General features: G+C 35.3%; 1 protein-coding gene across 1 annotated transcript in view; it reads left to right on the forward strand.

The window, feature by feature from the left end:
* LOC109103545 (glutamate receptor ionotropic, kainate 4-like) overlaps positions 1-27,547 on the forward strand; it is a 329,617-nt gene that overhangs the window by 162,352 nt on the left and 139,718 nt on the right. Inside the window, exon 3 of the mRNA XM_042740067.1 lies at positions 7,431-7,565. Within this exon, the coding sequence (XP_042596001.1) occupies positions 7,484-7,565 (82 nt within the window). The 5' untranslated portion in view covers positions 7,431-7,483. The remainder of the gene's footprint in view (positions 1-7,430; positions 7,566-27,547) is intronic.

The following is a 27,547-nucleotide window of genomic DNA, read 5'->3' on the forward strand; positions in this document are numbered from 1 at the left end:
CGTTTGCCCACCTTCCTAAAATTTGATTTGAAAATAGATACTATTGAGTCATACATCATTTCTTCTGTCACAGAGTTTCTGCTGTTATCCATTTAGATCCAGGTTGGATCCAGGGTTTTAAAGATTCAGCCTAAGTATGGCCCTGTTTTATAGTGCTTCAATCTGTATTTGCTTTGTGATATTCAATATTAGTGAAGATCCATAATCATTTAGATGTAGGCTAACACTGGCAGATATCCCAGAACTGCTCTACCAAACTTAAGTTTTAAAGTTGAATGAAAATTCAGGTAAATTGAGTCACTTTATGCCATTCATCTCACTGACAAAAAATGTTCCAGTTGACCTTAATTCCCCCCGTTTTACCTCACACAATCACTTCATGCTTTTGTGTCTGTGACAGGCCGTCTTGTCTCTTATGATTCAGGTTGTGATTGAGACCAAGTGTAGCAGTTGTTATGATGCAGCTTTTTGGCTCATAGTAAAGTAAAATAAGTAGCATACTGTTTAACATTACCAACCACTATACCAAGGCAGTCTGTAGTTCAATAGTTTTTTTTTGGTCCTTAAATGGATTTGTAAATTTGCCAAGTGTAGCAGTTGTTATGATGCAGCTTTTTGGATCATACTTTTAATGAGCAAATGTGCTACATGCTAATGGTTGGCTTGGGAAAATTGTTAGCCACTTTTAAATAAATAAATAAATTCCAACTCTGGTACTTAAAGAAAAAAAAAAAACACCACAAATTATTTTCCTCCTTCTCTGGAGCACATAATAAGTTTAAGATTCTTAAGCTATCTACATTTTGTCTTCAAGTAAAACACTTAACCCCAGATTGGACGAATGGTCTTTGTAATAGGTTTATTCTTTGTTGCTTTGGATAAAAACATGCTTAACAGATACTTTATTATTTACTGTATTAAATTACCCAGTATTAATATAAACATTCCAAAATAGGGTTTGCTTATATAAGCATAAGAAACAATTGCTTACCAAATAAATTAGAAACGTTTATTCATAAATGTTTCACTTACTGAACTTAAAGAAATTAATTATTAATATACATGTTTTTTTTTTTCACCCTTCTCGATGTTTCAAAAAGAATACATTTAATTGAATTGTTTGAGTAGACAATTCGAAAGAGGCACTTACCCAAATTCTGCTGGCTCTCATGCACCGTTGTTATTCCACAGAAAATGTTCTAACCCAAAAGCGCTATAAAACACACCAGTTGCACAGCAACTCAGTGGGGTAGCTGAGTAGTGAGTGGCTAATGTGTCTTTTGAATCAATTATTTTACAAATTGTTGAAAAAAAAAAAACAACCGAGGCTGCATCGCGAAGTCGTAAAGAGCTACTCACAATGCGGCACGGTGTTTGTTTTGGCAGCGTTTCGGCTCAGAGTGTGTATCTCACGGCAATCCTGGTAAAAATTCCTTACTCGCATTGTTTACGTTTGATTCTGCTGAATAAATAACAAATGACATTTAATGGTGAACTGTCACATGTTGATTTTATTTCTGCCAGGCGATTGAATTAATTCCTGGTGCGTTTATTCTACTTCCAACTGTTTCTAGTCATTTACAACTTCAAGACATTTGAAACTTCAAATGAGAAACTCAAGAAAATGTGTTTATTATCCATCCCTTGTACAGTATTCACAAAGTATTTACCCTGCGGTTCAGTCTTCTCATTGACATCTAGAAGAGGAATCCTCTTCCCCGACTTGCTTTTGATTGGCAGTGGATGTCAGCTGTGAGTGCAGCATAAAAATGCCGTAACAATTCAGTCCGCCTGTTGTTTTTGAGACGAGAGCTTTGATGGACACTTAGAGGTATTTGGAGAGAATATGCATTGAAGCTACGGTTATGAGTGACAGGTTTGACTTGTTTGCAGTGCTCGTGGTCTAGCAGCCTAAATTGAAAAGAGCTCCTCCATTGCTAGACTTTAATTTGATACCTTTTACAAAAGGGTGGCATCCTGGGGACTGAGCCAGGACTAATTAATGTTTGGACTGAATTACACCACATTGTATCAAATGGACAGATTTTCAATAGCAAGCCTCAAGGCAAAGTTCTTCCGCTATCGGATGGTATTGTTGCGTTGGCCGGTCAAAATCAAGCTCTGTTTCACCACATGACAGCAGCCGAGTGTGTTCAGAACAACACATGGTGATTTCGCCTTTGTTTTACTCCCCACAGTGAGCACTTGTCTTACTAAAACAAGCTACGTGCTATTTCTGTAGTATCCCATTACTGATTCAACCCTCCCTTCAAATGACTCAGTCCCACACACACAGTTATTCACAGGGGAAAAGGCTTTGAGAAGATGCTGGAATGGGGTTTAAGTGGAAACTTTGCTTTGGATGTCATTTATACTATACATTTGTCAGTTATCATCACTTTCCAGCGTTCAAAAGACTTCTTCAGTTCAGGAGGGCATGGCTATTTGTTATTTTGTGTGTGCTGTTGTCCACAAAAATCCTTTATATAGTATCTAGGAGATGTTATATCTCATTATTAATATCTAAGAAAAGCATCAGTATATAGTGTAATGACAATATGTAGCCCAGTTTAGTTTTCATTTTAATATTTGTGGCACAATGCAGATTTTTAAAGGGATAGCTAACAAATAATAATAATAATTGTTATTATACAATTTTGTTTTCTTATCTTCATGTCATTTGAAACCTGTATCATTCTCCTCTGTAGAAGAAAAAAAGAAGATATTTCAGATATTTTTTTTTTTTTTTTGGAAAGTCAATGGGGCCCAGTTTTGCATAAACAAAAACATTTCTTTCCATACAAGAAAAAAGTCTTGAATGAAGACAGTTTTCAGGGTCAGCCATCCCTTCAGTTTTTAATTTTGATCGATAAGCTGACAAAACATAAAAAAAAATAAAAATAAAAAAAACCCAGTGAGAATACAGTGGACCAAATTATTACAGTACACTGAAAAAACATGGTTTGGTAACTGTTTTCACTCAGAAATTGCTAGTAAATTTCACCTAAAGTTACAAAGAAATGACAAATAATGCACTGAATAAAACTTGAAATTCTGAAGAAGAAGAAAGACTGAAACAGTATTTTCGGTCACACTTTAGTTTGGGGAGCTATTAACTGTGACTTTTTCCTTAATAAACTCCTAATTTTCTGCTTATTGATAGTTATTAAGGTAGTTGTTAAGTTTAGGTATGGGGTATGATTAAGAGATCTAAAATATGGTCATGCAGAATCAAACAATAATATATGCTTTATAAATAAAGCATATATTATTATACTAATAAACAGCCAATATGCATAACAAGCAACTAGTTAATTGTGAGAATTGGTCCCTAAAATGTTACCATATTTTCTTGTAAAATGTGTTCCAGTCATATTTGTTTTGATTTACAACTTCGAAATTAGTTTTTGGATGTGTAGAATAGCTTCTCTATTCTTTTTGTATTCTAAAAGTTGTTTTCTTTAATTTATTATACAATTAACAAAAAAAATAAAAAATAAAAAATAAAAAGGCCTCTAACACTATAGCCTGCTCTATTCTTTTTTTATTCTATGTTTTCTTTTTTTATTATATAATAATAAAAAAAAACTTGCTGTGTGTATTGCGTTAGGCTAACTGAGACTTGTCATAACACTTGCATAGCATTGCTCTTTTGTTGATTTTGATTGCTTCCATTGACCTTATTTGTAAGTCGCTTTGGATAAAAGCGTCTGCTAAATGACTAAATGTAAATGTAAAAATGTAAATGTGTAGATGTGACCTAAAGACAGCCACAGTTTTCATTTGTGTAAAAAAAACAAGCTTTCATGTCACCCAGCATCTCCAGTCATTTCACCTTTAACAGGTTTTCTCTGAACAATGTTTGTTTAAAGACAAAGAGAGAAAAAAAAAAACTGCATGGCTTGTCTGGGCAGAGACGGGTAGCGGTTTGAATTGAAGACACAGCGGGTCTGATTCACATGATTCGCGATGACATTTTCATAAACGAGTAAGAAACAGAACACATTCTATTTTGATCCTTCTGTTCATAGTCAAAAGACTACATTGTATGCTGTGTGGTGTTTGCAGGGTCTCGACTGTATTTTTAATTGCCTGTCAGCTCCTAAACGGAGCCTTTAGCCAGATACATTTCCTGCCTCAGTTCATATTAAAACGCTTCCTATATTTGCAGGATTAGTTTCTCATTGGTATTAATACATTCTTTTATCGATTAAAGAGCACTTACTTTTGTGAAATGTGGCTTTGAAATGGATGTGCTGAAAAGAATAAGACAGTGCTGTTTAAATAATTTTAGAGTTCGGTTTAAATGGATTGTAGGTTGTTTAATGGAAGAAATACAGGGTTTTGCACAGTTTTATTTGCTGAAGTGCTAAATAAATAATTCCCCCCAAGAATGATTTTTTAATTTTTTATTTTTTTGTAATAGTTTACTCGCCTTCAGATTGGTATGAGGGACATTTTTTCTGTGGAACTCAAAATTACATCCAAGATGTAGATGTGTTTCTTCATCAGAACAGATGTGGAGAAATTTAGCATCACATTACTTGCTCACAAATAGCTCCTCTGCAGTGAATGGGTGCCGTTAGAATGAGAGGCCCAAATCCAAAAAGTAATTCACATGACTCCAATCCATCAATGAACTAGGGCTGTAAAATCGATTAATCGTGATTATTCACATCTAAAATAAACACAAACTTTCATTTTTGGATGTGATTAATCACAATCAGTTTGACAACTCTACAGTTAACATGTCTGGGATGCATTGGTGATCAAGTGATGCAGTGCTGAATTTCTCCAAATCTATTCTGATGAAGACACAAACTCAAATACATCTCGGATGGCTTAAGGATGAGTACATTTTCAGCAAATTTTCATTTTTGGGTTAATTATTCCTTTAAAGTCAATGGGGTCTCAAAATATCTTCTTTTATGTTCTACAGAAGAAAGTAAGTCATACAGGTTTGGAAGAAGATGAGAGTGAGAAAATGATGATGGAATGTTTATTTTGGGGTGAATTATCAATTTAAATGAATTCATCCATGTGATTATTATTTTGCTGCTAACCATTTCAGAAAATGAAAAAGCCGTTCTCATTTGCACGGCACAAGATTACAGACATTTATTAACTGTACGACAATAAAATAAAATTACAAGTGTCAGTACAAATGCGGTTTCTGTTCTGTATTCTGCTGCTGAAGGTGCTGTGCACAGGCCATGCGAAACCATTGAAGTTGATTTGCTGTAATTGCATTTGAGCAAAATGATTTGGATGTGCGTGCAGTTTCTAATTGTCATTGCATCCTGCTTCAGTAAATGAATTAGGCATGTGTTTCCTGACGCACACCCTTTCTTGAACTCTCTGTCTATCTGCTTGATCCTTAATGTGTTTTTTAAATGCTTTACATAAGCAAAAGAAGATAACTTGTAATGAATAATAGCTGGTGAAGAAAGTGGGAGTATTTCAATAAAATAAATGTGTATCGTGAACAACTTTTAATCTTATGCCTTATGCCTCAGCATCTTCGTAGCAAATGCAACAGACATAGTTTGTAAGGATTTCATATTTATCATTTCTACTTTTAATCTTCAAGAAAAAAAAAAAAAGAAAAAAAACGCATCTGCTGTGCCACATAATTGCCAGTGTTAGATGTGACATTATAAGTAAAATCAATATATGTGATTTATGTTTTTCTTCCAAAGTAAGCAAAGCATTTTACACCCCACTGTATTCTTGTCATAACTCTCTTGAATAGATGTTAAACTTGTATATAAAAAAAATTTATACTGCTCTTTTGTGAATGAGGTAAGTATCATCTGATTTAAGTTGCTCATCTTTTTAATTATATTTGGATAATGCAGCTGATATGAAACATATATTTGTAGCAACATGAATCATATCTGCAATTAGACACGGAGATACTCTTGTTACTTTGTCTGACTCTACTGTCGTAATAAGCAGCTGTGAGTTTAACAGATAGTTCCGCAGCATGAAATATGGAATTGTTTTACAGTAGCTGAATTTATTTAATGAAACATTTGAAATTTCCAGCAAAGGCAATTGTATGGTTCTCGTTTGGTCAGTTTTGGGGTATTTACTAGGAACATTCTACTTAGGTGAAGAAATCCATTATCATTTCCAGAAGAGTTTTTTTATGATATGAAGTGTTTCTGCAACTTTAAAGACTTTTATATCCTAGGGTTTATTTTTATTATTATTATTTTATTTATTTTTTTTACTAATAGATTTCACATTTTTGTTATGTAGTGGTCACATTATAACCATTTTGTAAACACATCTCTGTGCTTTGTTCTATCTTATAATGAAAATGTTGTCTCTTTCATTTGTGGTGTCATTTCCACCACAGTTTAATTATGCAAAAAGTGTGAAAATGTTATTTAATTGTGCGTATTTACGATGTGTAAATGCTAACTATGACATTAACCTCAATTAGAGGTTATTTTAAATTTATTTTACTTTATTTTTGACTCTGGACCACAAAACCAGTCATAAGGGTCAATTTTTCAAAATTGAGATTTATACATCATCTGAAAGCTGAATAAATAAGCTTTCCATTGATGTATGGTTTGTAGGACAGAATTTGGTCGAGATACAACTATTTGAATATCTGGAATCTGAGTATGCAAAAAAATCAAAATATTGAAAAAATTGCCTTTAAAGTTGTCAAAATGAAGCACTAAAAATGAAGAACTTACTAATCAAAAATTAAGTTTTAATATATTTACATAAGGAAATTTACAAAATATCTAAATGGAACATGATATTTATGTAATATCCTAATGATTTTTGGCATAAAAGAAAAATGTATAATTTTGACCAACACAATGTATTTGTGACTATTGCTACAAATATACCCTTGTTACTTATGACTAGTTTTGTGGTCCAGGGTCACACTTTACTTTACTTTACTTTACTTTACTTTACTTTTACGTTACTGCCCTGGGATGAAAACCCACCACATTTTGCATTGCTTTTATGTATTATTTATGTGTATTGTCTATGATAAAATGTATAGAAATGGAAACATTATTTAATCCAAAAATGTATTTTCCAGAGCTGTTATTTCCACCACAGACTGCTATTATCCACAATAAATCATTTGAGATGGTTGCAATAGAAATGGTGGGAATAATTATGACAGAGTTCTCCTGTAATGTATTTTTAGACACTTTTGGACATTTTTGTTGACAAACTAGTAAAAGTGTAAGAAAGTTTATTTTCTAAGTTAGAAAAGAATACCCAATTATAGTGTTCTTAGGGACCAAAATAAGTTTAGCAATGCTTACCACAATGAAATAAACTTGATTTTTTGGCACCAACAAACTATTGTAGCATATGCGCATGTAACTCTTTTGATTGAAAAGCATGCTTTCTATTCTTCTGAAGTGTTGCTGTTGTGTTTGATGTGGCAGGTGGCTGTGTGAAGGGGGACCCCCAGGGCTGGACCCATGAGGAGTCAAAGAAGATGCTCGCAGCCTGGGCGCCTCTGCTCTTCTTAGCCATGTGGGTGAGAAACGCCACCAGTGGCCCGCTCTCATTCAGAATAGGTGAGTAATGTCTGCCGCTTTTCATGCTGTAAAGCACATCACTATCTTTGGCCTGTATCTCTCGTTAGTTCTTACGCTGAACGGTGTAATTTGTAATCACTGTTAATTAAAGTGATGGGGTTTCACACCAGATTTGCTGCCTTAAGGCGGACTGTAACTCCCAGAATTAACACACTGGAAAAGGAGAATGAGCATGTGAGCGCAGCTTGTTTTATGTTGATGTTGTAAACAAAGGCTAGTGGAAAAAATTAACGGTTTGTGGTGTTGTAACACTGTGGAGGAAGCTGCGGGGAAATAGATTGTGTCTGACTCATAGAGGTCACTCTCTATATAAAGATACCTACTCAGTTCACTTTTCCGGTAAATCAGCCTACAGTTGGCTTACTTGTACAGCGGAGTCCAAATGTTTGAGGCCACACTAAAATATAGGGTTTTAGTTTTTACATTAGGTTAATTGATTAAGAAAATTTGTGACTGTGATTATTGGATTTTGTACAGCTTTCAGGGCACAATAAAAATCTAGGTTTCTGGATTTAAGGAAGTTTTTCAGATTTTATTTGACATTAGGTCAGTTGAATGTAAATTAGTGACATTGATCATGTGACTCCTTGTGCAGACGGTTAGATGTTTCCTGCTTTTGTTGAATCACAAGATAAACATGCTTGATCCACATGACCATTAAGTTTCACACAAAGTTGTGGAGTTTATGCATCTTGTCATAGATGCAAATGAGGAGCAAAGAGTAAGACATTCTGAAAATCATGGTTAATTTTTTATTTTTTTTTTTGACTTTTCGACCTCATTGTAATTGTCTCTTCACAGTAAAATGGAACTGAGAAAGTATTTTAAAGGGATAGTTCACTCAAAAATAAACATTTCTGACATGTCAGTTCAAATTTAGCCTATATGACTTTCATTCTTCTGTGGAAAACAAAAGAAGATCATTTTAAAAATGCATGCCATGCATATATGTTAAAATAATAAATAAATAAATAATCTTTTTCCATACATTATTACAAATTACATGATCTGTATCTTTTTTTGTCCCTTTCTTTCCCTTTCCATACATAGAAAGAAAATGGGATCCGATGTTGTTTTGGTCCCCATTGACTTATGTTGTATTTTTTGACCATACAATGGAAGTCAATAGGAATCGAATCTGTTTGGTTACCAACATTCTTCAAAGTATCTTCTAAAAGTATTGCAACATTTTAAACAGTCTTTGGCTCTTTTAAGTGATTACATCGCTCTCAAACAGATTTCGAAACACCACGTTGTATCGCCAATGACATTAACGTCCAAAACATCACACTGGATGTTTTTTATTCTCGAGAGCACTTCAGACTTAGCATTAATGTAAAATTACTTTCAATTACATCCTCCCAGAGAGAGCGCTAATAATGTCAGTCATAATGCCGAAGTATAATTAAATGCTAACAAAAAAATTAGCAAAGGCCTCAGATACTCGCTTAAGAGTTGTTGTTTTTGTGAGTTGTGTTTATTAGCGCCCACACAGCCTCTGTCTCACTGGAGAAAAGCATTAAAGGACCTTTCCCTCATTAAGGAAATGAATATAGCTGTTTAAACTGACTTCATTACGGTTTAGAAGATGAACCGAAAGAGAAAAAGCGAGACGGAGCAAAAAAAAGAACCCATTTGATGTAGGTCTGGGCTTTCAGTGATGATGAAAATGTTGTCTAATCTATCTGGCGCCATATTGAGCAGTGCAAAATGTAAATTTAGTTCCAGCTGATTTAGCAAAGGGGAACACGTGTGGTTTTCCATGTGTTGTGTGTACAAGTGTGAAGCTTTTAATTCACTGTGGTAAGGCTCGGTCGTGAGATGTTTGTGCTCGCTAAAAGAGCATTGATCTGCTTATTCGGTGGCATATTACAAAAACAATCCCTCTGATTCCAGCGGCTCGGGGATCAGATGAGGCGGTGTGCTCTCATCTTCACAAAACAAGCTCCTGCTTTCGTAGATCAATTATTAAGCAGCCGATGCGATCTCCAGAGCCTCTGCCTCTGTCATCTCCTTTGTCATTCAAACGCAGAACAAACCGCTCCCAACTTACCCGGGTATGGTTGGGTAATTAACAGGCGCTGCTCTCCTCCTCCACTTCTCCCTCATCTCCTCACCTCCTGCACCTACGAATGCACCTCCGCAGCAAACGCTGTTTATTGCTGTCTCGTTTAGTTGACGATTAATTAAAACGTGTGGTTTCTGTTTTTACCACTCCAATGTGAAGCGGCTTTGCCAAAGGTTGTGTAAATAGCGCGGGCGGCATTCACGTCTTTTCTTTCCCTGCACGTTGACGTGATGCTGACTGCTCTGCAGGATATGATATTTAACACTGCTGCCCATCCAGTACGAATGTCACTGTGTGGTTTGCGCAATGAAAGCGTCAGGCCAAAATAGCATCACTTTGGCAGTGAAACAGATATGTGGTGTTTGGATACTCGTCCCCAACTTGGGGTGTGTACTAGTGTTCCCATCTAGCTTCTTAACTAGTTTAAAGGGATAGTTTGGCAAAAAAGAAAATTCTTTCACAACCTGTATGATTTTTTTTTTTTCTTCAGTGGATCACAGAAGGAGATTTTGTTTATCTCCTAAGCTCCTAAGTGAATGTTGCTGTCAGGTAAGATATTCAGTAAATATCAATTGGCTTTAGAAGACTTAGGCTAGGCCTACATTCAGACTGCAGGATATGCAAAATATGTCAGATTTTCCATAACAATGTGAGCATCACAAACCACATGGAATATATCTGGATTGATGTGACTTTTGGATTGATACTTTTCACAACTTCTTCACTGACTGAAGATTGTATATACCAGTAGTTCTTTGGTCACTTCTTGAAGAAAAGATCTGTTGCCACTTGTGTTACATTGTGACATTAACCAGGAAATTAATGCAGAATTAAACTATGTGGGGTTCTCATACAAGTAAATAACGTTTTGATGTTGGAGCTGTGGCTACATATTGAGCCATAGCGCTGTGATTCAATTTTGGTTCGTGATGTTTCCTTATCTTCTGTGCTCTTCTCCTATCAAAAACAAGAAATGCTAGTGATTTTAGTTAATAAATGCTTTTATATATCTGGACGTGTCTTTGAATGATTTTCTCAAAACGATAAGCTGTAAGTTACAGAGTTTTTAATGCTTCCATGACTTTTTCCTCATGTGTATTGAATAATTGACGGTGCGTGTGTTTGCCAGCCTCCATACAATAAACTATGAGGATGTAAAGAAAAATCAATGCTGCCACCTCCCCTTCCCTCTCAATCTCTAAGCACAAGCGATCGTTCATATCCGGACAACAAGAAAAAAGAAATTTATAGATTTTGCTTTGGATAGTACATTTTGTCCAGCTCATTTTGTGCCAGATAACATCTCAGACAGCCATCACTGTCAGCTCCCGCTTCTAAAAGTCCATTCAGACATGACCTAATGTGCGTTAGAGACAGCAGCCGGAGAGCTGTGGTTGACTCGGTTGTGTCTGAGAAGCAGATGACCCTCTCAGGTTTATTATACCTTTAAATGGTGATCAGTAGCTGTTTTCAGGCTGTAAAAGCATATAAGTAAGAGTGTATGCAGGTGCAATGCACATGTATTTGGTGTGCGTCTCTTGAGAGAGGTGGTATATAACTCAACTGGATCACAGCTGGTAAGGTAAGCTGCTAGGCCGTTTTTTAGGTTTTGTACTGAAACACAGTGATTCATGCTTTATGGCTGTTGTGGTGTCTGAATGTAACATAAACCAAAATAACAATAGCAGTGCACTAGATGGGTCCAATTAGAGCAGAAACATCCCTTGCCTCTGCTATTAAAGATACATGACAACTTTTAAGTTCATTTATTGTGTGTAATTTAGTGTCAAACTATAAGAAAAATAATAATAATAATTTTGCATGTGGTAGACGCTTTTATTTTAAGGTTCAGTACATATATTTAAATTCAAGCTATTACTGAAAATAATTTTCATGTTAATGGAATAGTTCACCTAAAAATGAAAATTTTGTCATCATTTAATCACTCTCATGTTTTTACAAACCAGTATGAGTTTCTTTCTTATGTTTATTACACAAAAGAAGATATTTTGACGAATTTTGAAGAACCAAACAGCTGTCGGACGAAATTTTGGGTGAACTATTCCATTAAGGCCAATAAATATCAAATATCTAGTAAAGTTAGTAAATAAAGAGAATTTGTTGACATGCACTAAAATCTAATATTGACTCTAATTTAGTTTGTACGTATACAGATACATATATTTTTTTATTTTTTATTATTTATTATTTATATTTAAGTCATTATTAAATGCTATTATCTTAATAAAAGTGTTAACTATGTCCTTAGACAAATCTCAAAATGTTTATTATTTTTCATACAATACCATGTATTGTGTTTCATACAGCATTACAGTATCATGTATAATCAGTATTATGTCGGGATGACTAAATTCACTTGTAGCATTAAAAATGACAAATTTTTATTTTTAGTGCTCAGTTTTTTTATTATTAAGTGAGCATTTAAAGCCATGCATTTAAATATCCAATGGCAACAGATGCAACGTATATATAGTATCTACTCCTTAAATATTTCAATATCTCTAATTTGACCAGTTGTCAATTTCCCGGGATTAGAACACATGACCTTGATGTTGCTATCAGTAAATTCTAGTATTTGAGCTACAGGAACACCTGCACCCACTGATGTGTGTACAATTTTATAAGTGCCAGTATCCTGGACTTTGACAGAATGATGGAGGCCTGAGTGTGTTGTCTGGATAAATGATTGCTAGGATAGTGCAAGTCACACAGTCAACATTCTTCGGATCACATGGTTGAACAAGCATGAAAGGGTTCTGCTAGTGTTTGTGAAATGAACCTCAGTCGTGACCAACAATCTGATGGGTTTTGTCATAACTTCTCATGCTATCATTCTAAGCTATTTAAAAACTCATTGTTCTCGTCCTTGGGGAAATCGTTTGTGACATTCAACTGCTTTGTAAATGCTTTAACTCACTTATTCTCGACTGTGTACCAGGTTGATCGTGATAATACATGCAAACAGATCCAAGGCTTAGTTATTTTCAGCAGTTAGAAATACACCAGATCGTTTAGGGTCATGCACATGAGTCAGAGTTTCACTGAGGGTCCTGTGACGTTTACCCACTCTGAGCCAGACAGAGACATAAGCAACTGACAACCCAACTCTGCCAACTTCTGCCATCCAACAGGACCATTTGGCTCCCTCTGTCTCCATCCGTTTATCACGCCTGCAAAAACACGACAGGTGCAACTATTTACCTCCCAATGTAGTCTAGAAATGAATTTCTCCCCAGAGGGTATGAGTGTGAAGTGACCTTGTGTCTTTGTCTGACAGAGTTGCTGCTGCGGGACTCTACACATCAGGGTTTGGGTGCTTGACATCAGCTGTTTATTTTACGTGATATACATTTGTGAAAGTAGTAAACCGTTAAAGTCCCCATGAAATCAAAATTTATGTTTTTTTAGCTTTTAGTATTAATACGTTAGCCTTAAAGTTATGAATAAGCTGGTGTGTTCCAAAACAATGCCAAAATTTGTATTTAGGAGATATAAGCATTTTAAAACTTACAGTCTCTCACTTCTGCTAAAATGGATGTAGGTGATAGGAAACGATTCAGACAGTGTAAATATGCTTTCGATTGGTGCAAATGAGGCCTGGTTTCTGAACAGACTTTGGCTCCGGTCCAGAGACGCGATCGCATGGAGCGGATCATATGCGCGAGTAGCATATATTAAAAACTTTTACAACTACACAACCTCAGCATGATTAGGACCACTATTTTGCTTTACTAAGAGTTTCATATCTTAGAATGTTTTGGAACTATATTTTGTTTTAATGATTGTTTCATATATTTTGATTTACTAAGAGTTTCATATCCTTCAATATGTCCTGCCCTCTCTTCTTGTTTCAGTTGAAATTACGTCACCACATAGAATAATGCTGCACTTCAGGGGACCTTTAAATTCTTACAAATTCATGGTCTGTTAATATTAAATATATCTGTTTTAATACAAAAGAAGCATCTCTGAAATAATAAAAAGGACAATCTTTCAAAAAACTACTTCAAAGTGTTAGAAATGTAATATTTGAATTCTTCTTGGTTACAGACATGAATGTGTATACCATTTTCCACAAACAAACAATAAATAAATAAATTCCACAAAAATCATATGCGCGAGTAGCATTTATTAAAAACTTTTACAACTACACAGCCTCAGCATTTTTTTTTCAGCTTTTTTGTATAAGAAAATACAGTATGTGACATTTTTTTGGGATCAACTCTTCAAAATGGTTTCTTTTATGTTGGTTACAATTGGGTAGACAAATGTTATAAAAAATAAAATATATATAAAAAAATATTTTTTTTTTCAAAACAAATGGTCACACTTTTTTGTTTTTTTTTTTTTTTTTTTTTTTTTTTTTTTTTTTTTTTTTTTTTTTTTGTTGTTTTGTTTTCATTTTTTTATGTTATATTTTTTTTAAATAATTTTTAAAATTTTAATAATAACAACAGGTATTATTATTATTGTGCTATTTATGCCAGCATTTGTTTTTTCAAGAATATCAGTCTTTTTCTTTTTAACATTTTCCAGACAGTTGCATCAACAAGCCCCAGAGGACCACAGAATAATTTGAATTCAGAAAATGAATAGATTTTCTTAATTGAAGAGATGTATTATCCACATTTTTCATGTATTTTTGTTTATCTTAATAGATCTAGGCAAACAAAATGAGCAGTGTGTTCATTTAGATGCAATGCACTGCAGTTATACTGATTTCTGTGCCCTTAAGATATACAAGTTACTGGATTGAGTACCAGTTTTTATTATACGTTGTTTCATCCAATTATCATTATCCTTCAATATAAAATTATATGTTGTGCAAATAAGTAATGATACAAATCTGATTTTTACAGTCAAAAATGATGAAACAATAAAAAAATGAGTTAATATCACAAACAGTCAAAAGAATGTTTTTAATTATAGTTTGAGTTGTTGAAACCTAATTATGAGAGCTGACTCCAAATTTAAAAGGGGATATGGATAATCTTGTTTTGTAACGTCTTATTAATTTTTATGTAAATTATGTTAAAGCCTTAATGACTGGGTAGGAATACATAAGTGATGCAATATATTTAAAAAAAAAAAAGAAAGAAAAGAAAAAACCTAATAGCTATGTGCTGTGAAACCTTAGAATAGTCATATAGTTATTACTTGCTATTAGACTAGAATTATAAAAATACCTGGCAATACATTTTCAATGAAAACATATCTGGGGGCTGTGAATCTCTTGGCACAGGTTAAACTTGATGCAAACATAAGTCTCATTCTCCTTGGCACTTAAAGCCTGTCTCTGTAGTGTCTTTGCTGGGGAGAGAAGCTGTGGGATATGGGGATACACTGCTAACCTGACAACATTTCAGTGCTTTAGCTTCAGGTCAGACTGCAGATTCGCTCTTGTGATATGTGTTCATCTGCTGCAAGCTCAAGGAATACAATATAAAATGAGAAAATTTGGGCATGATATGACAACTCCACTTCAACGCCTCAGTTTCTTAACTTTTTACATTTCCTTTTTCTGACATAACATTTTATTTTCCCGGATTTCACTGGTTAACTTGTGGTGGTACTGTGGTGCAGTGATTGTATTAGATGGTAATAGCATGATATTTTGAAATGCGCAGTTTGGGGTCAATAAAATAATAAACAGTAATAAATAATCAGCATGGGAACATTAATTTAAGCAAAAATAATAATAATATATTTTTATTAATTTATTTTCTTTTGAAATTTCTATTTGAAAGAATTAAAAAATATATATATTTTTTAATTTCTATTTAACTCCTGAAAAAGTACCATGGTTTCCACAAAAATATTAGTTTCCACAAAAAAATAATCCCTATAAAAATAAGTAGTGCAAATGTTTTCAAACTAACAAATGTATAGAAATGTATAGAATAACAAATGTTTCTTGAGCAGCAAGTCAGCACATTAGAATGATTTCTGAATGCTAATGTGACACAGAAGACTGGAGTAATGATGCTGAAAATTCAGCTTTACCATCACAGAAAAAAAAAAACATTTTAAAACATATTCTAATAGGAAACAAAATTTTAATTTGTAATATTATTTCACTATAATACAGTATTTTGATTGAAGAAATGCAGTCTTGATGATCTTTATAAAATACTTATTTCAAAAGCATTTTAAAATATTTTGAATGGTAATGTATATTATGATACTAAAGGATACTGTGATACTATTATGTTACTAAAAAATTACCATATTCATGTCCTACGGTATTTACATGGTACTGCAAAGAATACCATGGCACTGTCCATAAAATCATGGAACATTCATATTTCACATCACTATTTCAACCTTTTCTTGCTCAGCAACAGACACTAGTGTCATGTAGCCTTGGCTTTTATTCACTAACAGGCTTGGCTCTATTGAATTAACACCTGAGCAGTGTGTAGTCCAATACTTGCGCTTTACAACTCTCATTGCCATAGACAAACAACAGTGGCTGTTTTAAAAATCAGTCGCTGAATTAACCCTGCGGCTCTATATACCTCTATAGACTTGTGTGATTGTTGCTCAGCCTGTGGTCTAACTTTTGATCACATAACTAGACGCTGTAAGACAGCCTATTATTTGATCAAGCGATTTTTTTGTTTATTTTAATTAATCCACAATCTGCCATCCTTTCGAAGCCAGGTGACGCATGCTCATTGCAACAGAGAAAGGGGTGGTCGAGATGGATAGGGATTGAGAGAGACATCCTCTCTTGGCAGTGCAATGATGCAGGCATCCTACTGTGGATGATGGTGTGCCCGGGGAAAAGCCAATCTCTCAGTGGGTGTCATTACCTGTCATTCAGGCTAACTGTGTCCAGTGGGTGCCCCCAGACAGGCCTGCCGTAATTGTATAGGGGAGCGAGTGAGCGAGCGAGAGAGAGAGTGTGTGTGTGCAAGAATGCAAGACTTCTGGAGAGATGGCTTGATGGGTGTCGGGAGAAAGCAGGCCGACGTGGGCTATAGAGCTGACAAACAACCTCTCAGATTCAAAGGCAGCTTGAACAAATGCTGCGTCTGGATCCGGCTGGCAGTAACGGAGATGCGGAATATTAGAGCTGTGTGATGGTCCTGAATGTATTTCAATCATTAGATGTGTGGAATACGTCCTAGAACAAAAGAATCACCTTGACGGATGGAGCAGAACAGAACAGATGCACAGAAACGGACCACTGGTTATGTGAAGGATCTTTTTTGATTTCAACACAATTGATAGTAAGAGAAAAGTCTACAGAAGTAAAAACTCATTTATAGGGTTTCGGTATTTTTCAGGGTTGTCTTTTTATTCTGGAATGATTACCATAACCTTGATTTATGATGTTGGGTTGGTATCAACATTACACCTCATATTTTGAAGCCCTATTCATCTTGTGCTATACGTCTTGTATTTATAATGTTAGTCACGGTTTCCTGCACCAAGAAAATTGTAAGTTATTTTTAAACGTCGTTTGCTACCCTCTCTATGACCCTCGGAAGTAAAATGGCTTTTTGTTGCTGTACCTCTATAAGGGAAATGTGTATTCATCTGTTTCAGTCAAGTGACTTTTCTGCTTATCTGCTTATATGTATGACCAACATCAAAGTAACAGTGGCAAATACAACAATACATAGATGGAGGAAAAACATTGGATGTGATTCATGAGGCCTCTGAAAACATTTTTATAAATATCAAGATAGTAAACCAGTGCTTAATTTTAGTATAATATTTAAGCTAGTATAGTTTTATTAATATTTTGAATAAAGGTTTATTTTTATATTTTCCTTTTTACTTTAAATTAAATTTTGATATCTGCTTTTGTAATTTGATTTTTTTTTTTAATAATGCTATTTAGGTTTAATGTATTTTTTTTTTGTATTTTTTTATTGTATTTTTTTGTATTTAATATTTTTTACATTTTACATTTTGGCAGACTCATTTGATGTATGAATTTTTCAGGAATGAAACCCATGATCTCTCTCATACTGTTTGTTCTACATTAGATAAATAGATCTACAGTCATGTGACTAAAACAGATTAAAAGTGACAGAATTGCAAACATTTTGCCAAACTCTCACACCATTGGTTGAGCCACTGTTGTCGTGTGGAGCTGGTTGCAATTTTCAAACAGAGCAATTTTTTGATATTGCCATGGAGATGAAGAATCAATCTAAAGTGAGTTTATATAGTACATCAAATTCTGCCATTTAAAACAAGAAGGACTCTTTTTTTTCCATAATTTGTTATCGTAATAATCAGTAATGTGCCTTGCTTGATAATTCCTCTCCATCAGTCACATCATGCTAGATCTTGTTCATTTACGTCATTCTTCTGACACCCTGACATTGAACTTTGTATGACTTTTTGTATGAACTGCATTATCAGCAGCCCTGTAATGAGTAGATCTTTTCTTTGCATTCGTCAGTAAGGGCAGGGGTGAAAGTCTTACCCTCCGGCTGGTCTCCTCGCCGCTTCTATCTCATTGATCTTCCGCATTTAGACATGAATCTCAACCTGTGGTGAATTTTCCTCAATTATTCATGAGAACACCTCACAGCAAAGTCCAGCACGCACCAGGCCTCATGAAGCTTTAATATGACAGCTTGTGAGCGGGTATTTAACTGAATGTGCGGAGAGAGATAATGTGGCACAGGTTTGGTTCCTCTCAAGCCCTCCATTAGTCTGATGTTGAATCCAAGGATGTGTGGATGGGGACCGAGTGTGTCTTGAGACAACAGGTGTCTTTCTAGCTTTTGTGTGTGTATGTGTGTGTGCTTATACTGCTTACGATTTAACAGACAAATATATTACAATGTAGGCAACAGATGGGTAAGGGTGGGCATGGTCTTCTACTCACCCAACAGAAAATCAGTCAAATTTAATATTTATCTTAGATTTGCCTTATCTTACAATTGATTATCAGCTCAACTGATTATATTTGAAGGTGTGCAGTGGCACTTTAGCCTTTCTGTTGACATCTGTGGTTAAAATATATAGTAATTAGGAGTTACCTGAGAAGCTTTGGTAACACTTTACAATAAAATTCCATTTGTTAACATTAGTTAATGCTAGTTAATGCATTAAATAATTTACAAATGGATCCTTATTGTGAAGTTGGACTGAACATTTGTAAATTTGTATTGAATTTTATATTTTTATATTTAAAAATCTTGATTTATTAAATTAAATTATAGATGGAAAGATATTTCTATTCATCAAAGAATCCTGAAAAAAAGTATCATACTCTTCACAAAAATATAAAGCAGCAAAACCATTTTAAACACACTTAAGACTGAAATATTGGCTGCTGAAAGTTCATCTTTGACATCACAGAAATAAACAATTTTAAGATATTTAAAAATTGTTTATTAAATAAATGAGCATAAGAAAGTTTTGAAAGAAAAAAACATAAATCCTAGTACTGAGGTGCTTCAAATTGAAAAGGATATGCCAAGAATTTAAAAGTGAAACTGATGGAGATGTGGCCTCTGAAATGTCACTATTAACCTTTTCTCCAGGTGAATCCACCCATGCACTCGTGTTCAGATGACACATTGGAAATTGTATGTCAGTCAGTGTTGTGTCTCATCTGGAGTGTTTGTGCTGTGGGATTGGATTCATTTTGCAGAGGTTAACTTTACAACACATATGTGGCGATACACAATAACCAACTCTAACTAATAGAATAAAAGATCTCGGCTTGTGAGATTTTGAGGACTGAGGAGTCCTCAAACTCTAATAGCCTTCAGTTATCAGTCTCCCTACAAAGAAAATGCATTAGGTCTGTGCAATTAATCGCATGCGATTGTCATGCGCATCTTGTCAGTTATGCCTCCGTGATTGGTAGTAAATTGCCATCACTTCTTTCAGATGGAGTGGCATTTAATACACAGAACTGTAGTTCACTGACAAGCTAGGCAATATCGCATTCATAATCGAATGCGATTCATCTGCGATTATGATTGCGATATTGCGTAGCTTGTCAGTGAACTACGGCTCTGTGTAGTAAATGCTGGTCCATCTGAAAGCAGGTGATGGTGATTTTCTACCAATCACGGAACCGGCTTTACTGACAAGATGCGCATTACAATCGCATGCGATTAATTGCACAGCCCTTTAATGCATTATTGTAAATCAAATCATGAGTCTCATTCACACCGTTTATAATTTGTAGTAATGGAAAAATATTTTCTACTAAGCCATTTTACCAGACACTCATCATTTCCTCTCTTGGATGTCAAATATATGCTGTTTTCTTAACTTTTCAATTGTGAGTTCTCAAGTCAATACAGTTGACAAGAATTCATCTTGAAACACATTATCAGTTCTCTTTTATACCTTAGAATATCCATCTAACCCAGCTGTCCTTATTATTTTCCATACAACCAAGTGATTTCTCAAGATAATTACTTTCTATTTGGAGTTTCAGCTTTTTTTCGTACTGATAGTAGTGTAATTGCAGCATGTGTTGGGTTTGAAGAGCACTAGGCAGGTTGGTTCCTGAACACAACTCAGATGAACATTAGCACGATGTATAATTTAACAAGAAACGTGGCCCATCTTGTGGTTTCCTTTGACAAATGGTGGCTCACAGTTAGCGATCTTACACACATGAATGAAACAACATTTCCCACCAGGTACATTTCGCCATAATGCTTAGAGTGGCCCAGAGAGGTGCTTAGCGCAAGTGCCTGGAAGCTTGCCACGAGAGGGTGGTAAGGTGTGTGTGCAAGCAACAAGGTTACCTTAAAATAGCACTAATAGCCCATCGCGCCATGGAACCTCTCCTGTGGGGCCTAAAGAAGTTTTCAAGAGCAAGACCTTTAACTGTACACCCATTACTAAGAGAGAAGATCACCACATACTGTGAAGAAATGTTCTTAATTTTAATGGTAAAAGACTGCGATAAAAACCTGTTAACAGTAATTTCCCATTACTCTATATGGTGAAAAACTGTAATAGCTCTAATGGGACATTTTAAAGGGGTCATATGATGCTGCTAAAAATTTAATTATTTGGTGTATTTGGTGTAATGAAATGTGTTTATGCAGTTTAAGGTTCAAAAAACACATTATTTTCCACATACTGTAAACTATTGTTTCACTTCTATGCCCCACCTTTCAGAAACGCATCGATTTTTACAAAGCTCATCGTTCTGAAAAGTGAGGTGTGCTCTGATTAGCCAGCTATCCAGTGCTTTGTGATTGGCTGAATACCTCAAGCATGTGACAGAAATGTTACGCCCCTTAACATACTGTGATGCCGTGTCCAGTGTTGCCAAGTCCATGGTTTTCCAGTGGAATTGGGCTACTTTAACACTGTTGCTGTGGGTTGCTTTTCATGTACGTGGGGTGAAGCAACCCCAAAAACATATATATTTAGTTATATTTAGCCCCTAGAATGTGAATTTTACCCCGGGGAAAAACGTGTATTTTACCCCCCAGATTGCGATTTGTACCGGGGAACCCCCCTCGAAACGCAACTGGGCTAGTTCTGGACTAGTTTTGAGTAGCAATTGGGAGGGTTTTGTTAAGAACACCTGGCAACCCTCTCAGCGCAATGTGATAAAACCAATAAAACCCATTTTAAAGTAGACATTTGTTGCATCCAGTGGGGACACAATTATGGATTATAATGATTTATACAGTCTTTTACGCATTGCATTGCATCGTGCCGCATAAACATAAAACCATGTCTGCATTTGTGATCAAAAAAAAAAAAAAAAACTGCCAAACAACAAGCGCTACTCTACACTGCTCAAAACTCGCATTTGAATTATCAGTGGCAAATCCTTTACATACGAAAACGTACTTACAGACTGTGAGTCAGAACAGCCGGCATTGTAGTCTACTTTCCCAGGATCAGGAAACAGTCCTCCATAAAATGCGCTGCACACATCTGAATATTTGAGTTGAACTGCTCTGGAACAGTGTTGAAAATACAACTTAACCACTGATTTCTAGTCTCTTTGGGTTTAAGACTTAAGTCTTTGCAACTTTAGGGATCTTATCTATTCACAAACAGCTTGTAACACTCCAAAGAGTAAGGAAAACTTGAAATCGCATCATATGACCCCTTTAAGTCATTTTAAAGTAAAATACTGTTAGAAATCTTCTAACAGCAGCTGCAGTGACACTATGAATTTACCACTTGCTGATTGGCTCATTTATTTCTAAAGCAGGACTTTCTCCGCAGTATTGTGTGTAGTACTTTCTCACATTCATAGTAATATGACTGCACTAAATGTGTATATATATCCCCAGATTTCTTTGTGACAGCTCACATTTGATGGTTTTTCACTTAAATAATTATGTTTCTTTTTAGTTTTTTCTTATCTGTTATATAGGGTTTTATGTTAAATCTTATGTTGTTAATGTACCTTCTATATATTAGTATTTTCTTCAGCTTGTGGAAAAGCTAGGCTACTTGTGATGGACTTTACTATGTATGTTAGTTAAGGTTGTTGTTAGTATTTTATGAAGGCAAAAACATTTTATTCATTTGGTATATTAACATATTTCAGTTAATGAAATGATTTTTTTAACGTAATTTAAGTTTAACCTGTAAAAATTCAAAAGTTGTAGCCATATTTTGACAGTAAAGTTATTGCAACCACATTTGCCATTTTAATTTAAATTTTTTGTATTGTAAATTTCACAGATTGTGTGTATGTGTGCGCGCGCACACGTGCACTCTTAAAAATAAAGGTTCCAAAAGGGAGGTTTCACAGTAATGCCTTAGTGGAATTATTTTTAGTTCCCCAAACAGTGAACCATTTTTCTTATTGTATATAACATTTTAATAATCTAAAACACCTTTTTCAACTATAAAGAAACTGAAGTGCAATGGAAAGGTTCCATGGATGTTAAACGTTTTTCATGAACCCATAAAATGCCAATAAAGAACCTTTATTTTTAAGAATTCATGTTAGCTCCACAACACATGGATGTGTGTCTGTGTGTGTGTGTCAGTGTGAGTGAGTGTGTGTGTGTGTGTGTGCATGCGCTCAGCCTGTCACACTGCACACCTTTGGATTCAGGCATGTACCGAAGGCTTTTACAGGTCACTGACGGCCGCCCTTCTGTTGCTGGTTAGTGCTCAGATATGCAAGAAGCAGTTGACCCTGAAGATTTAATAAGGTGCTTGTATTCCCTGTGGAAGCCTGCGGTGTTATATATTTAAGGTGAGAGTCTGCCACAATCCAGAGCTGCTCCCTAGAATGTAATCTGGACTATTGTAGGATGAACATCAGCCAATGGTAACGTGTTGACCTTCAGCAAGATAAAGCTGGCGAGGGCCTGTCAATGACCCCAGTCACTCAGGCGTTATATTAACAGTGTGCACACAGCCTCTGCAAGTTATCACAGTGCAGTGGGCTGTGTGATTAACACGGCCGCGGTAAACGTCGCCATTGTTTGTTATCTGGCCCATCCATTGAGCCACGCTAGGTAATCAGTTTCCTCCAGCCATGTAAGTTAATTGGTCAGAACAAACGGAGAACTGTTGCTGTTATGAGCAATATGTCATTTCAAATATTTGAGCTTGGCAGCATAAAGAGCAACCGACGAGCTGAAATACATGCCAACGAGTTTTCCCTCATGTAGCTTCTGTTTGTACATGACAAAAAAAAATTTAAACACTGACTGAAGCAAAGTAAAACTGCCTTTTTTACTGTCTGCAGCCACATAATTCATTTATTTCTATTTCTACTTATTTAAAAGTCACTTTTTCACTCTTTTATTTGGTTACATATACACTATTGTGCCAAAGTTTTGCATCTGTTAGATTATTTTATGTTCATTTATTTGATCAAACATACAGTAATTACAGTTACTGTAAAATATTATTCAGATTTAAAATAAGAACACTGATGGCGTTCAAGGAAATCCGTAATATGGATAAAGGCATTGCTATCGCTGTAACTAGATAAAAAAGAAGATATAATGTTAACTGTTTTGAATGATGAAATGTAAGGACAATTAACACTCGTCTGCGACAATATATGGTTTATCAGTGTTCTTCAAGCCATCTTGGCTATTTTCATAACGATTAAGTATATTTGTAAGCCATTTCTAATTGACACAGCCTTAATTACAATATAGAATATATTTTCTGCCACATTCTGTGATAAGAAGCCACATCATATCACAAAAGGAAGTTATTTCAAACACTTGACTAATGTTGTAGTAAAATGTGTACTCTTCTGTTGGACAACAGGTTTAGAAAGGCTTATCATTGCATGTAATTATCAGTGAAGATGCTCTGTGTTTGTTGCTTTTTCAAATGCATGTTAAAAGCGGGGAAGCGTTTCCTCATCTCAGCACGTGAACTCGCGGGCACAAACACGGAGCCATTTCTGAAAGAAATAAAACACACAAATATTATTTAAATGCAAACCTGAAAAAACACAATTCACAAGTGCGTATTGAACCATGGATGCCGTGCAGAACAGTTCAATATTATATTGAGAATTGTGACATCCTTAGTTGAAACTTCACGCAGCCTCTATGTGACTTTTCATTGGAAATGAATGATTTCCGATCTATTGTTTGTCAGAAGCACTGAATAGGCAGTGGGCAAACAGGACAAGCTAAGAAAAGTTTAAAGGGTAAATGGCGTATAATGGAATTGAACTGAATACAGGGTTCTCAATATGCACTTTTTTACCTTGACATAGACTAATATTCACAAAAACACCACAGACAGAATGCAGTATTGCAACTTTTTTCAATGTCCCTTAGTAGTGAAGGAACAATTTTGCTAAAATACTGTATTTCCTCCTTTAGAGTAGAACAGAGCAAAAGACAACAATGGGCTTTGCCGTTAGTTGCCAAGGCTTATTATTAAATCTGCCCTGACTGGAGAGTGAATTTGTGCAAGTTTTTTATAGCTAGTGATGTACAGATGTTAGTAGATAGATTATCTTTGTGAACAAGTCATTAAAAACTGAGCATGCTGGGATATTCTGATTATAATCTTTCATTAAGCTGGAAACTTTCCAGGTAGCGCTTTTCTCAGCATGGGCATGTTTGTAGGCTTTAAGTAAATTAGTATCCTTACTTCCTGGAGGTTGAGGTTTAGTAGGTCAGCCTTCAATGGATTGTTTTACCAAAAATGAATGAAAATCACCAATTTTAGTTGCAAAAAATGATTGCTCAAGTAGCACATTACTTGCCACCAAATCTTCGCAGATGACATTTAAAAAGGTTTGTGGGGTCAAAAGTGTGTGACCAAAGTTTGGTCACTCAAATTAAAATATGCCTTCATACATATAATGTATTTAAAATATATTTTAAACAATTTGATGTAGATGTATTTAGAGATTCAGTGGGATTTAGATTGTAAGGCTGTGAGAAATTATATGATGGTTTGTCTTTCTGTTCATTCTTTTATCTTTTCACTGGTTTGAACACCTCTGCAGGTTTCTTCAATAATGCGCCAGTTTATGACATCATGTACAGTCCTTGGTATACAGTCACGACCTTGCTGAAGAGAAAGATGATTGCTATATTTGTAGTATGTGGCATCACAGAGAACATCCTTCGATGCGTTTTCTCAAATTCTGCTGCTTTGTGTTGAAGCTGGGGATTTTAAGGTTATATGAGGGAACTTTGAAAAGTTGACTTTCACAGTCACAAATATATCTGTTCATTTTTTCCCCAAAGATTGTCATTTCGGGTTCAGTATATATTTCTGGAGAGATGTAGTGTTTTTAGAATTTTTTCTAGACTAAAACCTTATTGCTTTGTGGAGTGAATTGTTTTTGTTACGTGAAGTGTCTTGAATTATTTGTACACCCTCTAAAAAATGACTTTTAATATTTACTTTGCTTGGAAAAAAAACATGAAAATATACAGTTGCAGCTTTTTTCCCATTTGATTTAGTCAAGTTAGTTTTGCATCAAATACAATGTGATTTTTGGTAATCGAGGTCTGACACCAACACCAATTTTTTTCGCTTACATAATAACATTTAGCCAGTTCTCGGACCTTGGATTTTATATCTATTTATCCATTTAAAGACTGTTTGAAAAACAGCAGGCCTGTAGTACATTTAGCTGTTTCATTAGCAGAGGTTGTGCTTAATGTGACACGATCAACATCAGTGCCATTGACCTGACTGTAATGCCAGCACCTCTTGCCATCCCGACCACAGAGTCACTGAGGAAATTCACTTACACTTCAGTCCGATGCCAGTCACACGCCAGTGATCAGAGAGATCATGAACTTTAAGACTTGAGCGGGGAACTTGTTCATGATTTGGATGAGAGAAGAGAAAATTTTGCACTCCTGCTGTGAGATCCAAAAATTAACCTTTAGATTTTGTTTTATCAAATTTATCTAACAGAGTAAAGTTAAAAGATACAAGAGCTCAAACACTCTCTACAACTGGGGTCTTCAGCAGGAGGTCTCCGGCAGTGCTGCAGGGCGGTCTGTCAATTATTGTTTGATCTTAATCTATTTAATGTGGAAACATTGCAACTTAAGAAAGTTAGGAAGCTAAAGTTCTGCTTAATGCTTCTGTAACAAAGTGCGTAGTTCGGGAAGAAGGAGTGGATAATGTTACTGTAACTAAGTGAGGAGTTCTGAGTTCAGTAGTATGCTTATGTGGAGGAGGGAACCGAACTTGAGCAACACTCAACCTTCACTGTCGTTACTCCTCTTCTTATCCTTCCGGAGCTCCTCCGTGGGACTCGAGACCGGTGAGTGGTGCAGGTGTTGCTCATTTTCAATTACTCCACCGGCCTCGCTCCGTTCCCACGGCTCTTGGCCCCGCCCCACTCATCACAGCTTCATTGTTCAAGCCCCACTGAAATGTACATAACATTTGAATTTGACTGCATGAATTACTCTCTAAATAAGTGATTATTTTAATATGAAACAGTATGAACATAAACGTACATAAATACATCAATATGATACTATACACATAGACCAGGATTAAAATGGAACACTCAATATTTTACAATGTTAGGGGGTCTCTGCTCCATCTTTATCTACCAAGAGTTCCTACATAGGTGTGCAAAATATTGAAAATTACTGCTCTACAGATCCTGGAAATATATGATGAGATTGAAATAAGATAAACAATTATTGTTATTGTTCTGTTTAAGCCTCTCAATATGCCATCCGGTCCATAAAGCAAATTAGCTGCAACATTGGACAAAACATGAGTTCCCTCTTGAGGTTTTATACACCAGCATTGTTTGATTGTATGACTAAATTACTTCATTAATCATATATATATATATATATATATATATTTACTTCTATATATATATATATATATATATTTAATCATATATATATATATATATATATATATACAGTGGTGTTAGTCAAAGATAACACAAGTAGACACAACATGCAGTTTTTAAATGAAGGTTTTTATTATTAAGGGAAAACAAAATCCAAAACTACATGGCCCTGTGTGAAGAAGTGTTTGCCCCCCTGTTAAAACTGTGGTTTATGACACCTGAGTTCAATTTCTCTAGCCACACCCAGGCCTGATTACTGCCACACCTGTTCACAATCAAGAAATCTCTTAAATAGGACCTGCCTGACAAAGTGAAGCAGACCAAAAGATCCTCAAAAGCTAGACATCATGGTGAGATCCAAAGAAATTCAGAAACAAATGAGAAAGAAAGTAACTGAGCTCTATCAGTCTGGAAAAGGTTATAAAGCCATTTCTAAAGCTTTGGGACTCCAGCGAACCACAGTGAGAGCCATTATTCACAAAAGGCAAAAACATGGAACAGTGGAGAACCTTCCCAGGAGTGGCTTCCCAAGAGCACAGCGACGACTCATCCAAGAGGTCACAAAAGACCCCACAACAACATCCAAAGAACTGCACTTTGCCTCAGTTAAGGTCAGTG

The sequence above is a fragment of the Cyprinus carpio genome, chromosome B15, assembly GCF_018340385.1.
Source record: "Cyprinus carpio isolate SPL01 chromosome B15, ASM1834038v1, whole genome shotgun sequence".
In the NCBI taxonomy this organism is placed as follows: domain Eukaryota; kingdom Metazoa; phylum Chordata; class Actinopteri; order Cypriniformes; family Cyprinidae; genus Cyprinus; species Cyprinus carpio.